General features: G+C 39.6%; 1 protein-coding gene across 1 annotated transcript; it reads left to right on the forward strand.

Moving 5' to 3' along the window:
* Positions 1-15: 15 nt before the first annotated feature.
* SF3B6 (splicing factor 3b subunit 6) lies at positions 16-8,178 on the forward strand. The gene is made up of 4 exons (XM_027555960.1): positions 16-310; positions 3,012-3,130; positions 7,608-7,746; positions 7,918-8,178. The coding sequence occupies exons 1-4, from the start codon at positions 281-283 to the stop codon at positions 8,005-8,007; spliced, it is 378 nt and encodes a 125-aa protein (XP_027411761.1). The 5' UTR covers positions 16-280; the 3' UTR covers positions 8,008-8,178.
* Positions 8,179-12,695: the final 4,517 nt, after the last annotated feature.

Consider the following 12,695-nt stretch of genomic DNA (forward strand, 5'->3'; position numbering starts at 1 on the left):
GGTTCAGAGCCGGAAGTGCCTTGGACTTTCGCCTTTCAACCTTCCGGCCTCGTTAAGTATCTCAGACCTATTTTGCTCTGGAGTCTTATTTGTAAGAGTAGCTACGTCAGCACGTTTCGGCGTGAGACGGTGATATTCCGTCGAGTTAGAACAGCTTCCGGCGGGGTCTGGATGTTGATGTCCTGTATCTGATGCCTTGTTGCGGTCGAAAGTAAGCGAGCTCCAGAGGAGTGCGGAGAAATTCAAGTCTTTCCTGCTGTAACTTCATCAGCCCGCCAAGATGGCGATGCAAGCGGCCAAGAGGGCGAACGTGAGTGTTGGGGACTTCTGCCAAGGAAGGGGACTTGGCTGCTGGCGTGACCAGAGAGCATTCTTGGCCCTCCTTTGTCCCTTCGGGGGGAAGGATCAAAAGTTATCTGTCAGAGGGGAGATTTCATCCTGGCCCCGACCTTAGGAATGTGCTCCTTGAGTCATATTTCCGTCACTGTTGCTTTTGAGTCTGTTATCTTACTGTCAGTGATAGTGTTAACAGCCTAAGTTGCTTCACGTGTACCCGGAATCTGGCATCGGGATCTTCTCCTCGGCCTAAAAGTCAGTAGCGCAGTTGAACCCCCCAATAAATCACTTAGGCTTTCCAGCTGGAACCTGGAAGTATCTTCAGATTATGGAATTTTTGGATCCTTCATTAATGTTTTCAAAGATATTTTTTGAGCACCTTAGTATGTTCCAGACTTGAGGGAGGATCCAATAAGTCACTCATATTTATTGAACACTTACTGTGTGCCAGACACTAGTCTTAAGTACTGGAGATACAATAATGAATTAAAAAAAAAGACCTGCTGCTTACATTGTAATATTAGGGAGTGGGGTGTTATGGAAACCTAAGAAAAATTGTCTCGAGAGAGTGGTCAGCTTTAAGCTTCTGAGAGGTATACTAAGGTGAAGACATAATTGAATATGGTTAGGTGAAGATTTTTGGTAACTTCGATAATAATCATTTCAGTGGATAAACGTGGAATACGGTGGGATGAAAAAAAGGTAGAAATTGAGAAAATGGAGATAGCTTTTCCACAAGTTTTCATGTATGTACATAGACGTTGGATGACAGTTAACTTTATTTTAAAGATGTGTGATATAAGGTGTATTTGTATGCCAATGTTGCAGGAGAAAGATAGGTTAAATTCAGTAGTTTGGGGTAGGTGAGGGGTTATCATAGCAATGAGAGGGAAAGTGGATGAATGTGGATAAATGAAGATTGAATATAAGACATTTACCATTTGGTTATATCTGTTTTCTCTAATAAGCAAGAGCCAAGGTTGTCATCTGGGATGAGCAGGGAAGAGAGGATACAGTTCAACTCAGATGTCAGAGGGAGTGTTGATGGTAAGGTTTGAGGAAAGAGGAGAAAATGTGATATAGTGTCTTGCAGAGTTAGAAAGCGGATTTACTAGAAAGTATGTTGTGATTATCTGACAGTGTTAATTATCTACTTGAACTGAACCTTAAATCTTAACGTCTAAAACTTGATTGTACTTGTTTACCATTTGTTGCCACTAATAGCCTGAGGGCTGGGAATAAGTTATCTTGTTCTTCCACTTATACAACACTTTATTGTTAATGCCTGAAATAGACATTTAATAGTTTATGTGCTGGTTTAATAGTTATTGTGCACATTAGTAATGTCCAGTATGTAATTAGTATGTTAACAAGGAGCACAAGAATGAAATCTGGACTGGAGATACATATTTGGGAGTCATCGACTCAGGGTGGAAAGCATGTGTAGTTAAGAGACCAAAGTAATGTAGAGATAAGGGGAGTATATGAAGAGTCAAGAAAAGAAGTCTAAAGGTAAAACTCTTTGGAAAATCCTATTTTAATGGCCAAAGAAGACTGAGGACTACTAGCCAGAGAATTAGGAGGAATCCAAGGCGATAGAGTGTCAGGAATAGTCAAGAAGGTGATAGTGAACAGTGTCAGAAGCCTCAGAGGAGCTGATGAGAATTGAACACTAAGTGAAAGGTCTTAGTGCATAAAAACAATTTTCATCAGAATGCTTGGGTAGAGCTAGATTGTGGTAGGTTAATGAGTGTCATGAAGTAAAGAATAAGAGGCAGTGAGTATATACACTGCATCTTTTCAGATGGTTGACTGAAAGAAAAGAAAAAAGGAGCAAGATGGGATAGTAAGTAGAGAGCTCTTTTTTGTCCCCTTCATTCTGTAATCCTAATGTATAACAAAGGTGCTCACTAAATATTTGAATGAATGAAGAGGGATCCAAAGTGTTTTATTTTGTGTGACAATTGGGAGTATATAAGCAACTGTTCACGTGAGGAATAAGAGAAGCCAATGGTGAGGAAAAGGCTATAAATTCAAAGGAGAGAGGGGATCATTGATAGAACAAGTTTCTGAGACCAGAAAAGGGTCATCAGTAGGAGTTTTATTATCCAGCAAACAGGAAGCAGTTCCCTTGTTCTTCCCCACAAATGTCTGTAGCATTGAGGACTTTTAAATGAGGTTGGATATCTTTGTTTACCTGTAGTGACTAAAAATCTGGATTTTGTAGTAGTGTAGTAGTAGTGAAGTCGCTCAGTCGTGTCCAACTCTTTGCAACCCCTTGGACTGTAGCCTACCAGGCTCCTCCATCTATGGGATTTTCTAGGCAAGAATACTGGATTGGGTTGCCATTTCCTTGTCCAGGAGATCTTCTCGACCCAGGGATTGAACCTGGGTCTCCCACATTGTAGGCAGACGCTTTACCATCTGAACCACCATGGAAGTCCTGGATTTTGTAATAGCCTCTTATTAGTTCCTACTAACAGCCCTCCCTATAACCAGCATCCAGTTGCTTTTCCCAAGAGCATTCCATTTTCATTAATGTCAGATTACAGTTCTTACTCTTGGTGTATAAAAAGTATGTATTTTTTTTTTTTAGAATGTATTATGAGACAATTTTTCAAATAGTAGCTCTCTTGCCTCTGATTATAATGATAACCCATTATCTTTCATTTTAGATTCGACTTCCACCAGAAGTAAATCGGATTTTGTATATAAGAAATTTGCCTTACAAAATCACAGCTGAAGAAATGTATGATATATTTGGGAAATATGGACCTATTCGTCAAATCAGAGTGTGAGTCTTACTGAAACTTTTGAAATGTCATTTAGAGAAATGATTGTGTAATTTATAATCTCAGAATTAACAGCTGACAGAGGGCCTTACCAAGAGGCTAGAGACCCTCATGATCCAACTCATTGAAAGCCAAGAATGGTAGTTGTGAAATTATAGAGAGCATGAAGTAGTAATGAGTGGTTTGAAGGCAACAGATGGGAAGAAAAAGAATTGACATTTTTTATATAGCTACTATTTTAAAGAAGTATTCTACTGTGGTTACTCTTAATTTTCTCAACAGTCTTTACTGTCTCCTTTACTGACTCCAAAATTTCTGAGTAAGTTGTGTAAAGAGATATAAAAGTAACAGAAAAATGTTTTTTTTTTTTTCCAACTACACCTTTCTATTGAAGATTTAGAAGTATAGGGCAAAGTAATTATAAATCCATGTTTTAATTTAATCTAAAGATTGGGGCTTCAGATGATATCTGTTGAACATCTTCTGTATGCCATTTGTCCTAATAGGTGCTTTTATTTGCATCACTGACACTACAACCCTGTGTGGAAGTGATAGGGTGTCTGTTTCACAGGTGAGGCTACTAAAGCTCAGAGAGTAAAAGTATCAGTACTTTTCAAGTTTCACCCAGCTCTTTAGTGATAAAATCTTGTGATTCTAAATTGAATCTCTGCATAGTACCACAGCTGCTGTCCTTTTAACTAGTATACGTGAGCAAATTAACTAGGAGTCCATCTAAGAGGATTTCTAAAGGTTTTATTTTCCATTGGAATTCTTTTATGACTTGACAGTTCCTTCTTGGCTTTTAGAACTCTGTGAGATCTTGAGGATTCTCCTTTTCAGTGATCACTGTTCTTCCAAAAAGTAAACGAAGAGCTAGAAATGTACCATCATTGGTACTCAGAAGTGAAATGAAAATGAAGTGTTACAGACCAATTGTCTTTTTAAGGAACTCTTTTTTTTTTTTCCAAATTTGATAAAACTTTTGGGCCCTTTCTGCAGAATACACACAACATTTTACGTGATTTCAGTGGGTACATGAGCTCTAGGTTAAGAACTCCTGTTTGAGACATACAAGAATGGTATCCCTTGACTTGGGGTTCAGGAGACAAGATTCTGCTTCAGAATGAGTCATGTGACTCTAGACAAGTTGCCTGGCTTTTTCCTCACATAGAAGATAATCTGAATGGATAGTGCCTTTCAGCTTTTAACATGGAGGCAGTATGATAACCTAGGTTCAAATACTCACTGGGTACTTGCTAGTCATATGAAACAACAAAATAGTTAACCTTCTGGAGTTTATCTATGATATAAAATCTTTCTAGAAGAATTTCCCAGAGGATCAAATTAGATAGTTCACACTTTGAGTATTTCCTTCCCAATGTGCATCAGCTACCCCCTCTCCGTGCTCCCATAGCTGCTTCTCTTAGTTGTCATATGGTTTTGCTGTTGACTGTGTGCTCACGTGTGGCTCCTGCCAGCCTTTGGATTCTTCCAGGGTAGGTAACCATATATTCTTTTCACTTATGTTGACAACTCTTGTTGTGCCTGACACATGCTAAGCACCCGGTGCCTGTAAGTAAATGAATAATATAGAAAGTGGCAGTGTATTTATGAAGGTATAACAAAATTTATTGATAGTACACAATTAAGAGATTAGTGGAGTTAAGTCAATATAAAGATTGCAGAGTAGCTCAGGGCCTTAGAACTCTCAGTCCGCTGTCTGGGATGGATTTCCACCCAGCTCATCTCATTTCTGGCTCCTCATTCTTCAGATCTCAGCTTTAATGCCAGAGTGGTTTTCCTAGACCACCCTAGCTAAAGTAACCCCTATCTTCCCATTAATCTCTCATTAACTGCAACTGTTTTACATCTATTTACATAATATCTTTCTCCTGCATGAAAAGAGCCCCTTGAAGGAAAGGATGATGCTCATCTTTTTCACTATTGGATTTCCAGCACCTGTCACGTAGAAAGAACGCTATGTATATTTGTTGAATAAATTCATAAAAGTTTGGTGTGCAAGAACTTGGGTCTAAGTTACTGATTGAGGAACAGATGTTTCCTATCCTGTAGCTGTGGGCATGCTCTGTGGCACCCAGCAGTAGGGTGAGTGGCCTTCTCAGTTTGCCCAGAGCCAAGGAGTTTTCTGGGACAGTGGACTTTCAGTGCCCAGACCTGGACAGTCTTGGGCAAACCCGGCTGATTTGTCAGCTTACCTGGCATGTAGCAGACTCTCTGTGCTTTGAATTTTTTAAAGCTCTTTCATACTTGTTACATCTTTTGTTTTTTAAAACCATGTGTGAGGTAGGATGTCACTATTTGACACATGAAAACAGCTGAAGCTCAGAGAGGTTGTTCCATGAGTAGATCTCCTTACTTTTACTTTAAGCTTTTACCATTGATCAAGAAAATAATGTTGCAGGAATTCCCTGGTGATCCAGTGGTTAAGATCCAAGCTCTCACTGCTGAGGACCCAGTTTTAGTCCCTGTTCAGGGAACTAAAATCCTATAAATTGTGTGGTGTGGCCAAAGAAAGAAAATACTGTTGACTCAGCACCTAACATATATTAATAGTAGGTACCAAGTATATATTTTTAATTAAAATTACAATGTAGATTTCAAGATACTAGGTTGATAATTAGGGGCTGGGGCACTTGAGATGGAGCATCTTTAAAATGGGTTTAGTGCCTGTCGTGCTTCTACTTCCTAAGAAGATGTAAGAGGAAAAAGAGAGATGCTCTTGTTTTGTTAGCTTCCTGGAAAAAAGATGTGTGTGAGAACTGATAGGAAAAAGTAGATCTCCATCCTTCAGATGCCTATTAGCACTTGCTGTATGCATAGCAACTGTAGGAGTAAAATTAAAAAAAAAAAACATTTATTTGCCCTTTTGGAACTTAAATTTTTACTTTTTTTTTTTTAATGGTTTTATTCCAAAATAAAAATTAAGTGGACTTATGGGGAAAATCTTTGGGACAGTGTTTTTTTCCTTTGAGTATTCCCCAATATTTCAAAACTAAGCATTCTTGAAAATGGTTAAAAGTCAGAAGTTGTTACTTTCAGTGAGTAAAGAGTATAATAAAATTCTTCATCAGGCCCATGCAGTCTGACAAAGTGAGAGCATTCTATGGTCCTGGCACCCTTCAACCCCCTCAGCCCCCTACACCTCTCCCTTTTACAGGAAGCACAAGCTCTGACCAGGGCCCAGAACTGTAGTCTCATCCTAGATCAAATCTAGGCAGGTGCCTCCCCTTCCCGTGGGCCCACTGCCTTCCCTTGACCCTGTGCAGTCACCATGGCAGTTGATAAACCTTATTGTGCAGTTGCGTTGGGTGGCTGGAACTCAGATGAAGGCAAGGGGATATCCATCTTTAGCTTATCGGAGCATAAGCTGAATAGGACCTCTGCCCGCTGTCCCCACTCATAAGTGCATGGCCATCTGCCACCTGCAGTTTGTTGCTCCTCACCCTTCTTCCCTAGCTGCTCCCCTAACTGAAGCTGTGTGAGGAGAGGAGGTGGCAGCCCTATAGCTTCCCTACACAAGAAGCAGCTCCATATCCATGAGCTTCTGTGTTCAGCCACCTGCCAGCATTCTTCTCTGACTCACAGGTACCCCACCAACAAGGACACTTCAAACCCAACCCCTCCAGAAACCCAGCCCTTTTCCCTGGCTACAGAGGGCTGTGTAATGCATAAAAGTGCAGATGTTAACTAAAAGTGAATGTCTGAAGGTTAGCGGTTGAATCTTGTTTTGAAAGGACAAAGAATCTTCTAAGGAAAATGGAAGAAACTACATTAGCTCTCTCTTTACATCGGAGGACACCTGTCCTGGTCATAAAGGATGGTGGTTGACTGTTTTTAATTTTGCCATCTTCTTGGTAGGGGCTTCCTTCCAACCCCACTCCTGCCACAGACACAAAATTTATTTTTATGGATTTTATAAGCTTTAGTAAAATACTACCCAGAAACGTTTGTTCGCTACATTGATGGAGAATGTCTTGTGTTTAAGAATTGGAACTAAAATTAGAGTGAGGGAGAAAATCAAAATCTTTAGAAACAAGGGACTAGTGTGGTAAATAACCAAAACGTGTTGTTTCTGTTACATAAATGGACATGAAGAAAAGCTGCATCCTAGACATCCTTGGTAATAACAGCTATCACTCCTAAGGTACTATACTTACCAGTGTAAGACTAAAAATTGATTCTTAGTATGAGCAGTAGGAGAGTGAACATGAGGACTGCTCTCTCTTAGTAGGGTAGTGAACATGAAGACTGAACATTTCAAGCTGGTTCTTTGCTGCTCTTGTTTTAGTAACCATATTAGTATTCTTAATATAGTAAGTTTCATCTGAGATATGGTACTTAAAAATTACCTAATTCAAGAAATTAAAGGCTTATTCAGCATACCTGCCATAATATCTATTTCCCCTAAAGGTTTTCAGGTAAATGTGTATTTTAATTAAGTCCAATTCCACTTTGTAGGGGGAACACACCTGAAACTAGAGGAACAGCTTATGTGGTCTATGAGGACATCTTTGATGCCAAGAATGCATGTGATCACCTGTCAGGATTCAATGTTTGTAACAGATACCTTGTGGTTTTGTACTATAATGCCAACAGGGTAAGTACAGCCACAGTTCTCATCACTTGGGGAACCCATGTAAGAGTTCGTGGAGGGTTGTACCATTAGGGGAGATGTATCTCCAGAGTTCTTTTCTAGCTAGTGCTATTGGTAAAATTCATTTGACTGTAGGTTGGTAACTGTTAACTTTTGTCCTTACTACACTTTCAGGCATTTCAGAAGATGGACACAAAGAAGAAGGAAGAACAGTTGAAGCTCCTTAAGGAGAAATATGGCATCAACACAGATCCACCAAAGTAAACGTTTTCTGCATTTTCACTTTGGACTAAAACCCGTGAATGACCACCACTATTTTTTTTTTTTTTAATGCTGAATATTGTGATTTCTTATTTGAGATTGAAAAAGACCCACTTGAAACTGATATATGTTAGAATATATTATGTTAATAAACTTGTAGCTTTTGGTAAAACATGTCAGTGTTTTCTCAAAATTTTTCCTATATTATACCAGGAAAAAAAGATAATAATAAAACAGCAATTGAACCATATCAAGAATTATTCAGTAGTAGGTGGTCCTAGAGACCGAGCTTCTTAAGAATGGGGACCTTTTGATACTCTCAATACCACCAGTGACCAATCCAGTGCTTAGCCATCAGGGGAACTTATTAAGAGCATTGTTCCTTATTGAATGTCTATTAATAATGAAATCTACATAATAACTCAGTGAAGGTAGGTATCTCCATTTTGCAGATAAGGAAATCAAAGTTTATCATTTTGAGTGAATGAATAAAATGTTTTTTGACATCAACTACTTATTAACCACATGAGTACATTTGAATGATACTTGGTTTACAGTTAGTGAAATGCCTTTGTCAGTTATTGGTACCCTTGTCCTTAGAGGTTTATTCTAGAAATGGTCATTCAGATGGTAATGCATTGTTAGAAGCGTGAGAGCAAGCTGCCAGGGTGGTGGTATTTGTTGTTACATGTCTAAGCTGTATTTATGTATTCTTTCCCTTTAGTTAATAAGTGTCTGTGTATATTTTGGACCTTAGCTCATAGTATATCTTTGCCATAAATAAAATACTTAATGCTTAGTCTTATAATCACAAACTCCCATGGCATGGAAATAGTATGTTTATTACCATATTCATCATAGCTCAGCAGCTTGGAGGAGATAGCTATAATTTTCTTTTTATAGTGTAGGCATGGGCCAAATGGAGAAACATGGACTAATTGTTTTGTATATAACTATAACCCAAAATCAATTTGAAATGTACAAGCACTGAATCATTTAAATGGACAAAGCCTATTCTACTTTTAAATGCATTTAGCTTTGAAATCTATCATTACTGTAAGAAAATAGACTATTTTATACTTTTTGTACTGTCTTCTCAAAGCCTACTATTGAAAATCAAGAAATAATTGTCTTATTTATTAACTCTGTCTGAGTGCTTTTTGAAAGCACTGTCAAAGAGTAGAAAAGAGTCATTTATTTCTAAGAAGGGCAGGCAGATGACAAAGGAGCCGCAGCTATAATTTTCTCGTGGATGCTTTTATGAGTTCCTTATTTTTGTAATGCTCAGTGTGCTTTTAGATATTTATAAATATAAAAAGAATTTTCTAAAAGACTTTTGTAAGGAGAAAACAAATTAGACCTACTTACAGTGTGGTTTGTCTACAGACTGACTTGCCCCTAATATAAGTTGTTTTAAATTAGTAACAAGGGGGAATTCCTGACAGTTATAACTGGTCTATCATTTGGATTATATATCTGTTAGTTGAATTCCATGACCTAAAGTTAAGAGTTTTTTAAAAATGCCCTCTAATTGGAAATTTTTAGCCAGTTCCAGTTACGTTACAAGAACATTAATTCAGGGGACACATCCCGAGCCCCTGCTCTGTTCTCTGTTTGTAGTGAAATGCTGAGGACATAGTTATAGCCAGTCCTCTGCACCACGCATTGAAGGCGTGGTTTCTCAAAATGCTTTTAAGAGTACAAGGAATCGAGACTTCCCTGGCAGTCCAGTGGTTAATACTTCACCTTCCAAGGCAGGGGATGTGGGTTCGATTTCCGGTCTGAGAGCTAAGATCCACATGTTTTGTGACCAAAAAAAAAAAAAACAGAACATAAAACAGAAGCAATATTGTAACAAAGACTTTTAAAATGGTCCTTATTTAAAAAAAAATTCTTAAATCCAGGGGGACATGGAAGCCACCTGGGGAGCTTAAAAAAAAGGGAATGATTGTGTTCATGTGCATGTATGTACACACACACATGTGCCAGAGCTGCTTTACATCCATGTAGGTTAGGTTTCAAGTTTCCAGGAAAGATTTTGTATGAATAGAGAATTCATTGACTGGAAGTTTGAAAATGACTGACACAACATATATTTCATCATCACCTCCTTGCTTAACAACTTTTGGTGGCTCGCACAAGATGATGCCCAAACCCTTGTCATATTGCATCGCAATTTTCTGTGTTATCTTTTAAGAGTGTCAGTAAAGCAGGGCCTGTGAAGCCTAGCGCCCTACCCTCTCCACGTGCTAGCTAGTAGGTATTTGCTTTTATTCCCCCCTCCTCTTAGTGTCTCCTGTTACCGCCTCGGCTATGAGTACTCTAGACTGAGATCATTTACTTGGTTCCATAATGGGCACCTGAAATGGTCCTGGTGCTATTTTTAGTTACCTTATTGGTGTCACAGCAGAAAACATGATGATAATCTTTTATACAGGCTGACTTCTGAGGAATTCTCATAGGCCTTTTGTACCACTGAGGAAAGCGAGGAACCAAGACGTTCTGAAGGAAACACCCCAGAAAGGAGTGAGGGTAGCACCTTCTGACTGGTCTGGTCCCAGCATAGAGGTAAGCACAGGGACTGGTGACTGAAAGCAAAGTAGCCCCTTTCTCATTTCATTTTCTCCATCTTAAAGCACTGCTTCTTCATTAGCTCATGAGTCCTCAGCAGAGGAATACAGCCAGGACATTTTGGAGACAAAAGGGTTTGATAAAATAGCCAAAATGTATCATATCACATACATGACACATTTTGTGATTTGTTACCAACAAGTCTGTGAAGGAAACTTAACAGCACTTGCCCCTCCCTCCGTCTTGAAACAATTCTAAGACACCAGTGACAGAAGAACCCTGACGATGGCCAAGAGCTTTTCTCACTCATGCCAACTAAAAAATCTCTTAGCAACATTGCCATGGGCTCTCCTGACATACATAACCCATATCAATCAGCGGGCTGGTTTTAAAACCTAACTGGAAATTCCGGTAAGTTATAGTAAAGGCAGATGAAACTATTAATAAGCAGCATGCTGCTGCTGCTAAGTCGCTTCAGTCATGTCTGACTCTGTGTGACCCCATAGATGGCAGCCCACCAGGCTCCCATCCCTGGGATTCTCCAGGCAAGAACACTGGAGTGGGTTGCTATTGCCTTCTCCAATGCATGAAAGTGAAACGTGAAAGTAAAGTCGCTCAGTCCTGTCCGACTCTTAGCGACCCATGGAACGCAGCCTACCAGGCTCCTCCATCCATGGGATTTTCCAGGCAAGAGTACTGGAGTGGGGTGCCATTGCCTTTTCCAATAAGCAGCATAGATAGAAACAAGTTCAGAATCATATATTCTTCTCAGAAGTAATGCTCCAGTGTAAAGTTAGAGCAAATCTAGATGAAAATAAGTACATACTTATTATCACAAGTAATGTCCCACTTATTATCACAAGTAATGTGAGTGAGTGTATGGCTTTGAAGCATAACACATCATCATTTCTTTAGATGCACAAAGTGCACTTTTCCATCTTTTCCAAGAAGGGAGTGCATCTCTTTAAGTCCAAATGTAGATTTCATGATCGATGACCTGAAGTGCTCAAATCCAGCATTTGATGACTAAGCTATGGGGTTTGGACAAAATGTATTCCTTCAGTTACAGTTACTCAGAAGAGGATTCTGAGCCTGTGAAAGAAGTGGCAAGCAATACCTACTTTGTAGGGCTGCTTAGTGGAGAAGGAAATGGCAACCCACTTCAGTATTCTTGCCTAGAGAATCCCGTAGACAGAGGAGCCTGGTGGGCTGCTGTTCATGGGGTCACACAGAGTCAGACATGACTGAAGTGACTTAGCAGCAGCAGCAGCAGCAGCAGCAGGGCTGCTTAGAAGGTTGGTGGTAGTTTTTATTTTAAAATTAGAAAAAAATAAGACTAGAACAAGGCCCACTAAGTACAATAGGTACATCAGAGTGGTATGTATGCTACATAAACTTTTGAAAGTTCACTTCATGCACTTTGCTTTTAGGAAAGACCTACATGAACACCTGTTTTTGCTATGCAAAAGAAATCCACAGAGGATTTTTGCTTTTATGGAAAAAGGAGAAAAGCAAAAATAGCATTCAGAGTGGTTAAGAGGCAGCATGAACCCTGAGCAGTGACTGATAGCACCAAGCTCCTTCCCCATGAACTATACAGCATCAAGCCGTCATAGCTTTGAACTGAGTCTGTGAGCATCTGTGCTCTTATCTTGATTTATTTTGTGCATCCATTAGCAAGATGTGCCCTGGTGTAACTGCTTCACTTCACACCATTTCAGCTTACAAAAGGTTTCACAGGCATGCTGTACTTTCTACTTTCGGATAGTGGGGAAACCTGTACTACATAATATCACTGTCCTGGCTACTTCTCTTCCATTCTTTTCCACAAGGGCAACTGACTTATGTGGTCCTTAAAGCACTTCCTTTGACGACTGTGGTCCTTAAAACACTTCCTTTAAGGACCACATACATCAGACATAAGAGATGCAGGTTCGATCCCTGGTTTGGGAAGATCCCCTGGAGGAGATGGCACCCCACTCCAATATTCTGGCCAGGAGAATCCCATGAACAGAAGAGCCTGGCAGACTCTCAGTCCATGATGTCACAAAAAGTCGAACACAACTGAGTGTCTGAGTACACTTAAAGCACTTCCTACCTTCAGTAAGGATGGACAGGCA

The sequence above is a fragment of the Bos indicus x Bos taurus genome, chromosome 11, assembly GCF_003369695.1.
Source record: "Bos indicus x Bos taurus breed Angus x Brahman F1 hybrid chromosome 11, Bos_hybrid_MaternalHap_v2.0, whole genome shotgun sequence".
Classification (NCBI taxonomy): domain Eukaryota; kingdom Metazoa; phylum Chordata; class Mammalia; order Artiodactyla; family Bovidae; genus Bos; species Bos indicus x Bos taurus.

Excerpts from the sequence above, each read along its gene's own strand:
- SF3B6 (XM_027555960.1), top strand. The coding sequence starts at position 281 with ATGGCGATGCAAGCGGCCAAGAGGGCGAAC. Across the intron at positions 311-3,011 it reads AAGCGGCCAAGAGGGCGAAC|ATTCGACTTCCACCAGAAGT; the intron begins GTGAGTGTTGGG and ends CTTTCATTTTAG. Across the intron at positions 3,131-7,607 it reads CCTATTCGTCAAATCAGAGT|GGGGAACACACCTGAAACTA; the intron begins GTGAGTCTTACT and ends TCCACTTTGTAG.